This window comes from Oryzias latipes, chromosome 4 (genome assembly GCF_002234675.1).
Source record: "Oryzias latipes chromosome 4, ASM223467v1".
NCBI lineage: Eukaryota > Metazoa > Chordata > Actinopteri > Beloniformes > Adrianichthyidae > Oryzias > Oryzias latipes.
The window spans coordinates 27,968,926-27,982,980 of NC_019862.2; the positions used below are offsets into that span (position 1 = coordinate 27,968,926).

Here is a 14,055-nt window from a genome sequence, read left to right on the forward strand (position 1 = left end):
TAAATGATTTAAAACAATTCAGGGAGACAGAAAAATGTCAGATCATTTAGAATAACAAACATGTGTATTTCAGGTTTTTCATAATCAAACAGCTGAATCCTTTTTACATGATCACTCAAATAATAACTATTTTGGTGTGCATGTAAACATGCTTCAGTCCTAACTCTTATAATTTAAAGATGAAGGTATTTAAGGTGGAGCAGTTTCCAGTTATCTGTATTTAAAGCCTAATCTGTTTGGTTTTGATTGTTTGTTTGTTTTTGCTTTCTTCTGCCCTGCAGGTATCACCACGGTTCTGACTATGACCACCCTCAGCTCTGTAGCCAGGACATCATTGCCCAGAGTGTCTTACGTCACCGCCATGGACCTCTTTGTCACCGTTTGCTTCCTGTTTGTCTTTGCGGCGCTGATGGAGTATGCAACTTTAAATTACTGCTCGTACAGCTCTCAAAGACACAGCTCCATGGGATCCAACACAACGGTGAGTGCTGTCAGATTTCTAGATCTGTTGGACATGGTTCAAACCCAAGCTTGTACCTTTGTGTGTGAAGCTTCCTGCTACGCCCTAAAACATACGTTTGAATAAAATATTAGCATAATTCCTCCAAAGGACTAAGGTTTAGTATTTTTACGTGTAGATGATTGTTGTCTTTTTTAATATGTTGCTGCACATTTGCATTTGATAAAAGCAAGACTACCAAATAAAAGTGGTACTAAAATTCCCAAAAACTCGTCAGTTTTGTACATGTCCTGTTCCCCGTCCTGTTTGGATTTTTTTCCCCGATGGTTTGGGGGTAAATTATTGGATATACACCCTTCCTCTTTCTGTTTACTTCACTTGTTGCTGATGATTGTTTTATAGTTGCAGCCACTAATGTGTCCTTTCAAAAGCATCAACTGCAAATGCTTGTTTTTTAAATTTCTGTGCCTCTTTGAAATTCTCTCTGACCCCCACCGGTAGAGGCAGACTGTTACTTACCTTCTCATGAAAGTGGTGATGCTCATCACCATCTCCTCACACTCAGAACATCAGAGTCAAGCTAAAAGAGCATTTCTTTGTGGCTTTACGTGTAATATTATGGGTTTGGACTGGATTAGAATAAAACAGTCTGACAGACTTTCTGTATATTTTCTCCTACGGCACCATTAAGGACAATAATTGTGAATTGGTGCTTCATGCATAAGAAAACTCAATTCTGCAGCTTTCTGAGTTTCAGGCCCCACATCATCTCAGGTTGGAGGAACATAATATTATGTCTTCACTGTTGATTTCCCTTCAGCCATGAATGGGTATGGAAGTTCTCTGTAAGACTATCACAGCGAGGCCAACACAGACCAGAGGATTGCCAAAAGGCATCAACTCAATCGTTGGAGTGGGTCATAGATTTGGTTTATGATTATGGATGAGTAATTCCTCAGATGGGCGCCTTGGTCATCCTCCAAAATAAAAGCTGGCGTCAACAGATGGCAGCCGTCAGTTTGGTGCATGGCAGTCTTTTCTGCTCAGATTCTCAACCAGTCTGCCTCCTGACACAGAGTAGTGATGACTTTTGTTCAGGGTCCCAAACCAAGCAAAGGACCACAGGCTTGCTAAAAGAAATTTTTTTGTTTGTTTTTTTGTCTTCTGGATTTTTCATTGTAACTGGTTACTCTTTTCCTTTAAGGTAACCATATATGGACCACTGCTTGATCCCATTATGGATCTGCAGGAGGCTATTTAAAATCTCCATTATGAGCCAAGAAGCATTTTTCACCCTGAAAAGCTCACTAGTCCATCAGTGATTCACTGATGCCTCGTTTCCACTTGGTGGTCTGGTCCAGTCCGGTCCAGTACGGTCTCATTTAGAATGGTCTAGGCAATTCAGTTGAGTGTTTCCACTTAAAATCCGACCACCACGGCGCATGCAGGGTGAAGCTAACAACAACAATGGATATTTTCCAGCATCTAATTTTTTCCACTTGGTTTTTGGTATACAAAGCATTTAATGTTGTTTGAGAGCGGGCTGCAAAGAGAAATACTGCTTCTTTTTTGGAGCTGTCTTTTGTCGTAAGGACGTTTAGCCAATTTACATGTTTTAACATTATTTATGTTTCAACCGGTCCATTCCATTTTTATATGGACCTACAACCAATGGGGGCCCAAAAATGGTACGGTTCTGTTCGGCTTAATGGGTCCATTTTATAATGGAAACGCTCAAAATACTGGACTGGACCAGACCGGAACTTACCACTCAATAGAAACAAGGTATTAAATACCCACTCAAATGAAAATGGTGTTTTTTTTTGTGTTTTAACATGTTTCTGATGACTGAGGACATATAAAGAGAAAAGTAACTTAAAAATTGTATTGATGAGTATATCTTTATTTATGTGAATTAGAACCAGAACCACAAAAAAAATGAAGTTTGAAAAATATTGTACTTGTGAAAATATGCTGGGCGGTGCACAACCTCCCTGTTTGGCAACGGAGAGGAGAAGGAGGGGCAGAGTTGCTCTGCAACAATGGTCCTTTCTACAACTTAGAGATGAATTTCTAACAAACTAATTAACTAACTAACTAACTAACTAACTACTTTTGCTCAGCAGAAGCTATGTGCTAGAAAAGGACAGGGTTTTATATTTAGACTAAAAAAACGTCCATAATCACAACTAAAAGACCACTGGGAACGCTTTAACAATTGATCAAAAAGAGCTGCAGTAGCTCAGATGGTTGAGCAGGTCAGCTAATGATCGAGTCAACTGCTGTTGTGTCCTTGGGCAAGACACTTGACCATCCGTGCCTCCAGTGTGGCTCCACTGGTGTAGGAATTCGTCCCCAAATGTCCCGGTGATGGTCAGAGGGACTGTAGGCATGTTCTGGCAGTCACGCCTTTGTCAGTCTGCCCCAGGGCGGCTGTGGCTACAGAAAAACAACCATACCATAGGAGTTTTACAGGTTTGGGTTCCATCAGCTGGATGTTAGCATTATTTTGAGTCTAGTGTCACATGGAATTGTAGAAAGTGCAGAGCTGCTGGACTGGGGAGCTGTTTTCTGGTGAAATATAATTCACAACACTGACTTCGTCAGATTTTGACTAAATATTTCACAATGCCAAATGTGAGGTTTAGTGGAGGAGGTATAATGCAATGGGCTGTGCAGGTTTCTCATTTTGCCGATGGAGAGTTTAAATGATTCAAAAAACAAACAAAATTCTTGGTAAATCTTCCACAATAACTACCGGTAATCAGATCATGGTTAAGTAATTTTGTTTTAGGGGAAATTCAGAGAGACACAACCTCAACCTCACTGTGTAAATTTACATGAAATAAAAAAGGAAAGATTTGAGTCAGGCTTTCCCATCTAACCTTATTGACTAAACAAACTGAGACAAATTTCCTCGAAAAACACCCCAGTATGTAAGAATTGTGAAGGTTTTTGTAGCTGCAGTGGTGAAATCAACTCAAAATTAAAGTTTTTGAATTTGAATACTCTGTTAATCAAATCTTGTCAAAGTCCCTTTCCAATTATTGTTTTATTATTTTTCATTGCTACAGGCTTTTCCTAAGAGCATTTATTTCAATCTGCTCCCGATGCACCACAATATGAATAAAGAAATACTCAGAAATGCAGTTTTATTTTTTTTTTTCTTTATATATCTTCTCCATCATGAGAAAAATGCTACAAGAACATGGTAAAAACACCAAAAACTCTATTTTCATTGGAGTGGGTCTGTAAAGGTCAAACCTTCCACCATGTGTGCACTTTGGAGGTGTCATTGTCCTTTTTCCTGTAAAACACGCTTGTTTCAAATATAATTTCTTCTATTTTTAAATGTTATGTGTGGCTTCTGTTGCTGTGTCTAAAGAAAGGTTTGGTTTTTCCAGAACTACTCCGCCCTGAATGTGAGACCTCCCCCACACACCATCATCGCGTTAAACAACTCCCTGTACTGGCAGGACTTTGAGGACACTTGTGTCTACGAGTGTTTGGACGGAAAAGACTGCCAGAGCTTCTTCTGCTGCTTTGAGGAGTGCAAAGGAGGTGGGTGGAGGAAAGGACGGCTCCACATAGATCTACTTGAACTGGATGCATACTCAAGGGTCTTTTTTCCCACCTCCTTTTTGCTTTTCAACATTGTCTACTGGGTAGGTTATCTCTACCTTTAGTGAACAATTTACTCCAGTTTTGTTTTTAAAAGCAGGATGAAGCTATTGTTTCTTAAAAACACTAAGTACTGTAACACCAAGTAAACTTTTTCCTGTCAAGCCTGAGGCAGTTACCTGGATTTGAAGATGTTTTTGTGAGGACACGCGGGTCATTGTCTGACAAGATTCTGCCTCTGTGACTTCACAATCTCTGCTGAGTTCCTTTATCTGCTGTACACAGCTGAACAAAGTGAGAATGAACCGTGTTCTGACTCGAGACAAAGACGGAAATGTTCACTGCAGACTTGTTAGTCAAAAAAACTGCTTCTGTATAAGGAGTCTTTCTTTACAGCCATCAGTCAAACCCAGTTCATGAAAATCCAAGGACATTCAAACCATTCATAGTGCCTTGCTATGGAGAGGTAGATATTATCTGCAACTATAATCAGGGAATTATTATTTATTAAAGATATCTAAGCTTGGCTTTGACCGGTGATGGCTGCATTTGTTTAAAGTAGTGGGTTTGTATTTGTTTAAAGAAAACAAAAAACTTATTTTCCTTATTATGATTAATTTACTTATTCAATAATACTTCATCTCCACCTTTTCTTTAAAGTTCTGGTTGGATTGTCAAGTAAACATGTTCCCTCAAAGAAAGTTAACTCTAACTGACTGGTGTTGACTGGTATAATTTTGTATATTTCATTTAAAGGTACTTGTGGAGGAACTGCATGTTGTTTTTTATCCAATTAGGACTAATTAGAGGCAGTTAAAAAAAGTCTGCCATTGAATGTATTTATTTTATGATCAAAACCAGTTCTGCCTGATGATGTTCAGGCTATTTACAGTCCCATAATGTTGAAATCTTTCAACTCAAATGTTTCATGCATATTAGTCTAGGAACCAGGCCTAGACTTGTGGCCTTTAAGATCAAAACCAATGAAGTGAGACTGAAGGCTTCTCGCCGCGACTTTATCTCTTGTACCATTGTTGACGGCAACAGAAAGTTCGCTCATTACAGTACAGCTTCTCCTTCTGTTCTCTTCCAATGCAATACTGAGTTACAGTAAGACAGCAAAGAGGTGAAACCAGTACATAAAATCCAAATGCATTCTATAAAACTGCTGAAGAAGATGACGGCCATGGAGAAAAACAAAAAAAGGAGTAACTCTGACTAATCTCAGAATTGTAGCTTTGATCTCAGAATCAAGAATTTGAGATGAAAAATATGACTTTAAATATGACATCTGGACCAATTTTTAAAATTCAGACTCACATCTCAGACTTTTGACTTTTTTTTTCTCGTAATTATAGGTTTAATCTTAGAATTATGATTTTAATCTTCGAATTCTGACCATTTGTAGCATTGAGACTTTAGGCCTTTAACGACGACATCTAAACGACACACGCTCTTCGACATGCCATATCTCTTTGACTGTCCTCAAAGTTACCGTGAATCGATGCGGTAAAAGCAGCCTGTCATATATCGACTTTGCAGCAAAATGCAACACTTTACGTTCGTATTGTAATTACTAATGCAAAGTGTTGCATATCCGTGCAAGGCTGCTTTTTTCCGTTTCCGAATCCACTGGAATTGTAGTTATGGTCTAAATGGTTGAAGAGTTACAGTAGCTCCGGTTAAAGGTTTAATCTCAGAATTCTGATTCTTATCTAATTTTGACTTTTATCACTGAATCTTGTCTTTTCTCAGATTTCTGTTTTTTTTTTTCATTCCAAGGCAGAAGCCCGGTTAAAGTTGGAATTCTGAGGAAAATGTCTCATCACTCTTTCTGTTTTTTTATGCCCCTAACTTTCCTTCATACAAAACTCAGGTTACAAACATAACATGAACTGGCAAATGGCATCATAGTTCTTTAATGTATTATATGTAAAGGTGATCTTTGCCTCAATCCGTTTTAGACTTGTACTTGACTGCTTGACTTGTACTTGACCACTGACACAGAAAAACAAGGTATTCTGGTAGTTCTAAAAAGAACTTTTTATTCAACAGTCAAGTTTTTCTCTGCAAAGTACTTAAAACATTTTACTTTGACTATACAATCATGTTTGTCTTAAAAAACTAGTACAGATGAAATTTGGTATGTAAGCCGCTGATGGCACCAAACACGTCTTTCTTTTGTGGCTATGTAGTGACGCACTGATGAGATAGTTATTCTGACTTGTTTACATGTGATGCTGCTGCAGACTATTTCTATTTCCATGTTTCCAAGCATACATATACACTTTAAAAAATATATTAAAAAGTAAAAGAAAATGTGTCCATCGACCAAACAAAGAAGTTTATCTTGTATTTTAAATAGAATCGTGGCATGTAGATTGAAGTACTTCAAGCCTATATTGTAATTATGATGATTAAAGACTGTATGAAACCTAAACTTTAGTGTTTTCAGAAAACTAGAATTTCCCACTAGACTAAAAAAGAATGTCTTAGCCAAAATAACAGGTTACCAAACACTATGCCCATTTTTCTGCACTCATCGCTTGATTGGGCCTCTTTTTGCTTGAATAATTGCATCAATACTCTGTAGCATGGAGGAGGTTATCAGCCTGAGGCTCTGCAAAGGCATAATGGAAGTCCAGGTTGCTTTGATAGCTGCCTTCAGATCATCTGCATGGTTGGGTCTTATGTCTCTTGTATTTTTTTTATCAAAAGTACATAGATTTTCTATCAGATTCTGGTCAGGAGAGTTTCCTGGACATTCAAGCTCAGTAAAATCCTGGTCAGTGAAGCAGCTTTTGGTACCCTTGGTAGTCTGAGCAGTTTCCTATGAAGTAATATTTGTGCAACTAAAAGTTTTCAAATAAAAACTTCCTTAGCTGCAAACAAAATGTACAGTTTTAAACAGTAACTTTCTCATTCACACGAAACGCTATGTGCTTGCAAAATCTCTGTTTGGTTAGAACATACATACAGCATATTAATGTCATACAACAGTTTTCAGAAACGTTCTCTAGAATCTGCTTTCTTTCAGTCTTAATATTTGTGTTCACATCTCTGAGCTCAACAGTACAAATAAGCCTCAAAACAAGCTAATCACAGATAAGTGGGTTCATGCTGATTGGTCTAAATTCCAACCAATCAAACGTCTTTGCACCACATTCAAGGTGTTTGGAGGCAATCACTGGACATTATTGATGTAACGACTCATTTTAACAAGGACTCGATTCATATTATAATTTGTGGTTGACGATCCAATTCATAGTTGATATTGGTTCATTTTGAATGACCCACTGACCTAAAATCGATCCAGGACATCTTTAGCCAAAAATTCAACCAGTGTGACTCAGAAATAAATAATTGGGTACTGAACAGTGCAGGTCACGTTTTCCAGATTCCTTTGTTTTTTTTGGAAGATAATCAAGTATAAATGAAATATGTGTACAAAAAACAAGTGAACAAGTATTAACGACAAATCCATTAACATTAAACACTTTATTAACATTAACATTTTAGTTTATAAATCCCACTTGTCCAGAAGTCAAATCTAGACAATCCCACTTGTTTTTCCACATCCAAATAATCCAAAGAAAATATCATTAAAATATTCCAGCACACTGTATGGTCGCATGTCTTTGCTAAATTCAAAGGGTTTCCACACATTGGACTTGAATGATGGATTGATCAGTTTTTGCTGTCATCACGTGTGTGTGTGGGTGTGTGTGTGTGTGCGCTCTGAAGCACTTGGTCATTTTAACATTATAGTAAATAGACCTACTGTGCCCCAATCCAAATGGTATTTTCCAACTTTGATTTATTCATTTTGAAACAATTTTATAATGGCAAGGGTTGATTTGATTAATAACTTGATTCAGACAGATTTATCTGGTTGAATTGCAGGAATCTAAATCGATTCAGTAAATTAGTTGTTACATCCCTACCAGACATTGCATGGGTTTTATTAGATTAGTGGTCTGCAGCCTTTAATACCAAAAGACCAGTTCTGGCCTGTTTCTCACTGGTCAGAATGCAGTAGTTTGACTGAATAGAATCAAGACCATTGACTGTAAATAGGAACTGGACAGACCGACCCCTAATCCCTGGCATTCCAATAGGAAGTTCCTGCTGGCTCCAAGAAGCCAAAATCCCAAAGACTTTTTTTCGAGAAGAAAAATAATTATTACACTTATCTGTGTCCATCTCTATGTAGAGTTTATGACCCAGACCAATAAGGATGAACTCTGTTGTCTGTGATTGGCTGGTTTTGTGGCAAATTTCTATTGGTGAACTCAGAGGTGAAAAAAAAGGAAGTGAGATTCAAGAATATGCATCTGATAACAGGTTTGTGAAATAACAAAATATTAGCCAGATTTATGAAGGTTGCAAACATTAAATTAAATGCAAACATTAGGTCAATTTTGGCATCCCACTGATGCTGAGCTGTGTTGTTCTGGATTAAACAAGACACAGTTTACAGTAAATTAGACACAAGAAGAGATCTCACCAAATTTTCAATGTGGCATACTGTAAATCATATCATCATTACCTGTGGAGCATTGGAGAAAGTTTACATGTAAATCAGTTAGACCAACTCGGATGCAATCTCCATGATGGGAGTGGAGCTTATTTTGCAGTTTCCTTATTATATTTGCCAAGGACTGGCAATGAGGCACAGAACCAAGAGCTCCTAACACACAAAAACAGAATCTGCAATAGTCATTTATTCATTCACCTGTTGAAATGACCCACTGATTAAATTTGATGACTTCCATTTGCTCTTTGCTGCACAACCTCACATTTTGGCCTCTATATTTAACAACTGACTCGTGTTTTCAGGCAACAGAGAGAGATTACAAAACCCTGGAGACAGAATTATTGTTTAATTGTGACATTTAAGGACCATAATTTAATATCCATGTGTTCAGAAACAACGTTAGAAACTGACGAATAGCCTAAACAAAACCCTTCCAACTGAGATGAACATCAAAAAGACATATTTACCTCTGAAAAATAACAGCAGCGTGGTGAAAACAGCACCACTCCTTTGCCTTGGAAGTCTGATATATTTTTCCAGCTTTTCTTTATCCACCATATACTGTACATGGCAAATGTCTTATAAATGTGCCTGGTCTTTTCTGGTCTAATGATGCTTTCCGCAAATGAAAATCTGCACATTCTGTATGTAGTTGTTATATTTGCAGATGTGTGTTGACATGAGCTGTTTTGGAAGAATTAAAAATGGATTACATGTATAGAAAATGGAATGACAAATGGCAAGAGGTTGGTGCTAAAGTCGCACTGAGGCATCATGCAGTTGAACTAAATAGTCACTGATTGGAGTTTGGAGGAACTTGTTTCTTGTCATGGCGTCATGACAATATCCCTACTGGTTAATAGATCAACAAACCAAAGCATAAATCTTCATTTCCTCTACATTGTACCACTAATATTAATATTCAGCACAAGAACTTCTGAAAGTCTGGTGGTTGCTTAGTTTGGTCTACTTTCAATTTCTTGCTAATGGAAATTCTTCAAAATGCACTAGACCTTTGCTCATATTCTGATGGAAATGGCCCCTAAAAGGTTCCTGCTGTGCCTGCAGACAAAGAAGAATTGTAAAAATTCAAATGGATTCAGTGACATGTCTGTGAAGACTACTTATTGCATCTTCTTATCCAATTTTGCATTTGTCAGTTCTCCTGATTCTTTTGTATCTTTATAGCATGTGACATGTTTTTTTTTCTCCTTTTGGGCCAGAATGTGAATGCAAGTCTAGCCTGTGAGCACGGACAATGTTTGTCGCACAATGCTCTGGATTTATTGACCTGATTGGTCTAAATTATGCTCCCTTTGTTGACATTTGATCCAGGATGCAATAAAGTTTTTGGAGTATTGCTTTTCCTGTCACTGATTTTTGCACATGAGGATTTAAATTATTGTAAAAGAACACAACAATCTGTTTTGCTTTAGAATAAACTGTATTTTTCCACACACTTTATCATGCGTTAGAAATGGCAGAGGTAACTTTATATGTTGTATTCTCTTTGTATTAAATATGAATGGTACGTGATGTGACCATTGACTGTATATCAGAACTGGACGGAGTGAGTGTAGCGTTATTCATAGGAAATGGTTTACTTCCGGCTCCAACCAAATGAAGTCAATTCAATCGCCATTTTTATGCGATCTGGCCGTCGCCATGTTGGAACTAGAAATTGTCAGTTAGGAGCGATTGGTCTGAGTCGTTCTGAATCAATGTTTCTATGGCAACCACTCTCACCAATCAGGAGTGATATTGTTGGATGCCCACTCCCCTACCACTTGAGACAATCAACTGTTTCGAACATTCAACGTGAGACCACCTGGTTTTTTTTTAGGCTTTAAGGTAACTTTCACTACAGAACCTAATTTGACATAAATTAGGATTATCAACAACATGATTATTCTGATAAATACAGTGGTGGACAAAATTGTTGGTACCCCTCAGTTAAAGAAGGAAAGTCCACAATGTTCACTGAAATGACTTGAAACTTTCAAAAGTAACAATAAATTTAAATTTATTGAAAATGAAATAATCAAAATCAGCCATTACTTTTGAGTTGTTGATTAACAGAATTATTTAAAAAAAAACTAATGAAATAGGGCTGGACAAAAATGATGGTACCCATAACTTAATATTTTGTTGCACAACCTTTTGAGACAATCGCTGCAATGAAATGGTTTTTGCATTTGTCAATGAGCCTTCTGCACCTGTCCACAGGTATTCTGGCCCACTCCTCATGAGCAAACTGCTCCAGTTGTCTCAGGTTTGATGGGTGTCTTCTCCAAACGGCATGTTTCAGCTCCTTCCACAGATGTTCAATGGGATTCAGATCTGGGCTCATAGAAGGCCACTCCAGAATAGTCCAACACTTTTCTCTTAGCCATTCTTGGGGGGTTTTGGCTGTGTGTTTTGGATCATTGTCCTGTTGGAAAACCCATGACCTGCGACTGAGAGCAAGCTTTCTGACACTAGGCAGCACATTTCTATCCAGAATGCCTTGATGATCTGGAGATTTCATTTTACCTTGCACAACTTCAAGACACCCTGTGCCAGATGGAGCAAAGCAGCCCCAAAACAGAACTGAGCCTCCACCATGTTTCACAGTAGGGACAGTGTTCTTTTGGTTGTATGCTTCATTTTTGAATCACAAACATAGAGCTGATGTGCCTTACCAAAAAGCTCCCGTTTTGTCTCATCTATCCAAAAGACATTTTCCCAGAAGCTTTGTGGCTTGTCAACATGCATTTTTGCAAATTCCAGTCTGGCTTTTTTATGATTTCCTTTCAACAGTGGTGTCCTCCTTGGTCGTCTCCCATGAGGTCCACTCTGGCTCAAACAACCACGAATGGTGTGATCTGACACTGATGTACCTTGATCTAGGAGTTCATCTTTAATGTCTTTGAAGGTTGTTCTAGGCTCTTTGGATACAGTTCCAACTATCCGTCTCCTCAATTTGTCATCAATTTTCCTCTTCCGGCCACGTCCAGGGAGGTTGGCTACTGTCCCGTGGGTCTTAACCTTCTGAATAATATGTGCCACTGTCGTCACAGGAACTTCAAGCTGCTTAGAGATGGTTTTATAGCCTTTACCTTTACGATGTTTGTCTATAATTTTGTTTATAATGTCCTGGGACAGTTCTCTCCTTTGCTTTCTGTTGTCCATGTTCAGTGTGGTTCACACCTTTTCACCAAACAGCAACGTGACTATTTGTCTCCCTTTAAATAAGCAGACTGACTGATTATGGGTTTGAAAACCGCTGTGATGTCGATTAAAGGACATACCTGAGTTCATCATGACCCCCCTGGGGAATTAGTTCTCAGTCATTAATAACATTTCAAGTCATTTCAGTGAGCATTGTGGACTTTCTTTCTTTAACTGAGGGGTACCAACAATTCCACCACTGTATACTGACTGAGTAATAGCTGTTTATTTCTGGATAGAAGTCTATGGGATTTTTACTTTTTGGAACCATGGGGTACTTCCTGTTTGGAACGCCAGAGGGAAGGAGTCACTTAATCCGGTTCTCATGTCTAGTCAATGGATGTAATAAGGGACTTTTCCTAGCTTTTTTTATTGGAAATCTTTCTATATGTCTTAAGAAAGATAGTTTTCAATTTGTTGATTGCCAATGAACTGAAAATTCAGCACAAGTAAAAAGGAAAATCTATTTTATTTTTGAAAGATAGGGAATTTCCTATTATCCCATCTGTGACTTGAACCTTGCAGCAACTACGACATTCACTGTCTGCATGTTTGTTCGGTTTAAATGATGTGCAGATTTTGAAAAATATTTTTTATGGAGAAAACATACAAAAATAACAAAAAAATGGATCCCTTCAAGTTAAAAACATGCTGTGAATGGAATAATTTACATTTGTACACTCAAAATTACGTGCACCACCAGTGTTAGTCAATTATTGCAGTGCTTTTCCTCTGGGTAAAAGGTTAAACTTCTTCACCTATTTCTCAGCTCATACCTCAGACTTAAGTAAGCAATTTCCAATCTATGCTTCTGTTGCCTCTGTGAGAAAATCCAAAGTTTTACTGCAGTATACAACTATCCAAACTCAGTGGTATCTGCACTGTGGTTGCCTGGTTGCTTTTATCGTTTGATTACATTTAGTTGTTTCACTAAGATCTTTAAGCTTTGATGCACTCACACAATCAGCTTTCCATTAAAAAAAAAAAAACCTAAAGCCTATAACTCCAAAAGAGAAGATCTTGCTTTTTTGGACTTAATTGGAAGAAGTTACGTCATTGACTGTCTTCTTTGCTGCTCCCTTTAGGGGTTGTCACAGCATATCATTTATCTCACCCTCTGCTAAACATGTTTCTCCCTCACACCATCCACCCTCATGTCCTCCTTCACCACATCGTACTTCTTCTAGGGCTCTTTCCTGGTTTCTCCAACCTCTTAATCCTTTTGCCAACATCATCACTCCTCCTCCTCCAAACCATCTTAGTCTCCTTCCCTACATTATTCTCCAAAACATCTACCCTGATCTGTTTCTCTGATGGATTTATTCCTGATTCTATCCATCCTCATCACTCCCAAAGAAAAACCTCAACATCTTCATCTCTGATACCTCCAGGTCTGCCTCCTGTCTCTGCATCAGAGTCTCTAAACCAACAACATGGCTTCCCTCTCAACAGTCATCTGTTACCTTTTCCTTCCTTTTCTAATGAGACATTTTTAGTCACACATCACACCTTACTCGACCTGTTCCAACCTGCTTGTACACACAACCTGCTCTTCACCTCTTTAGCACTGGACTGGTGACCATATGGTCTTAAACTTCTCTATCTTTTTCACCCCTGTTCCCTGTAACTTCACCATTCCACTTGATTTCCTATCATTCACACACAGATACTCTGTCTTGCCGTGGGTTACTTTCATGGCCGGCCTTCCCTATACGCGAAATACGCAGCCGCGTAGGGCCCCCGCCACCACCAGGGCCCAGAAGTGGCGAAAAAAATAAAAATAAAAAAGAGCCAAATCTGGCAACCCATTTCATAGCGCGTCCGTACCAACGTGCGCTCTGAATGTTGTGCAAAAGAAAGTTGGCTGCACTTTAATGATCGCCCCCTTCAACACACCTGAACCAATCTGGCAACCCAAATGATGACGTTACGCCACTCTTAGCAACGATTGGTCAACATAATTTCATCTGAGCCTGGCACAGTGTACATTTACGAGCGCATTTTGTTTCAATAAAGTCTGGAAAAAGAAAAAAAAACGAGCGCATTTTGTCACGTTGATCAACGCGACAACAAGAGTATGGAAGCAATTCTGTAGCATTAATAAAAAGCAAAGTCAAAACCAAAAATGCTTTTTCATTTTCAAAATGAAGCTGCATTTTTTGACTCAAAAATAAAATGAAAAAGCAATCCACCAAAATGCTTTTTCTTTTCCTTCCTCAACACAGCT

The 14,055-nt window shown here is 38.3% G+C and overlaps 1 protein-coding gene across 2 annotated transcripts in view; it reads left to right on the forward strand.

Moving 5' to 3' along the window:
• The window catches only part of gabrg3 (gamma-aminobutyric acid type A receptor gamma3 subunit), a 175,579-nt gene extending 168,565 nt beyond the window's left edge, over positions 1 to 7,014 (forward strand). For both annotated transcript variants that reach the window (XM_023954495.1, XM_023954494.1), the window contains 2 exons: positions 282 to 481; positions 3,865 to 7,014. In XM_023954495.1, coding sequence (XP_023810263.1) covers positions 282 to 481; positions 3,865 to 4,146 — 482 coding nt within the window. In that variant the 3' untranslated portion in view covers positions 4,147 to 7,014. The remainder of the gene's footprint in view (positions 1 to 281; positions 482 to 3,864) is intronic.
• Positions 7,015 to 14,055: the final 7,041 nt, after the last annotated feature.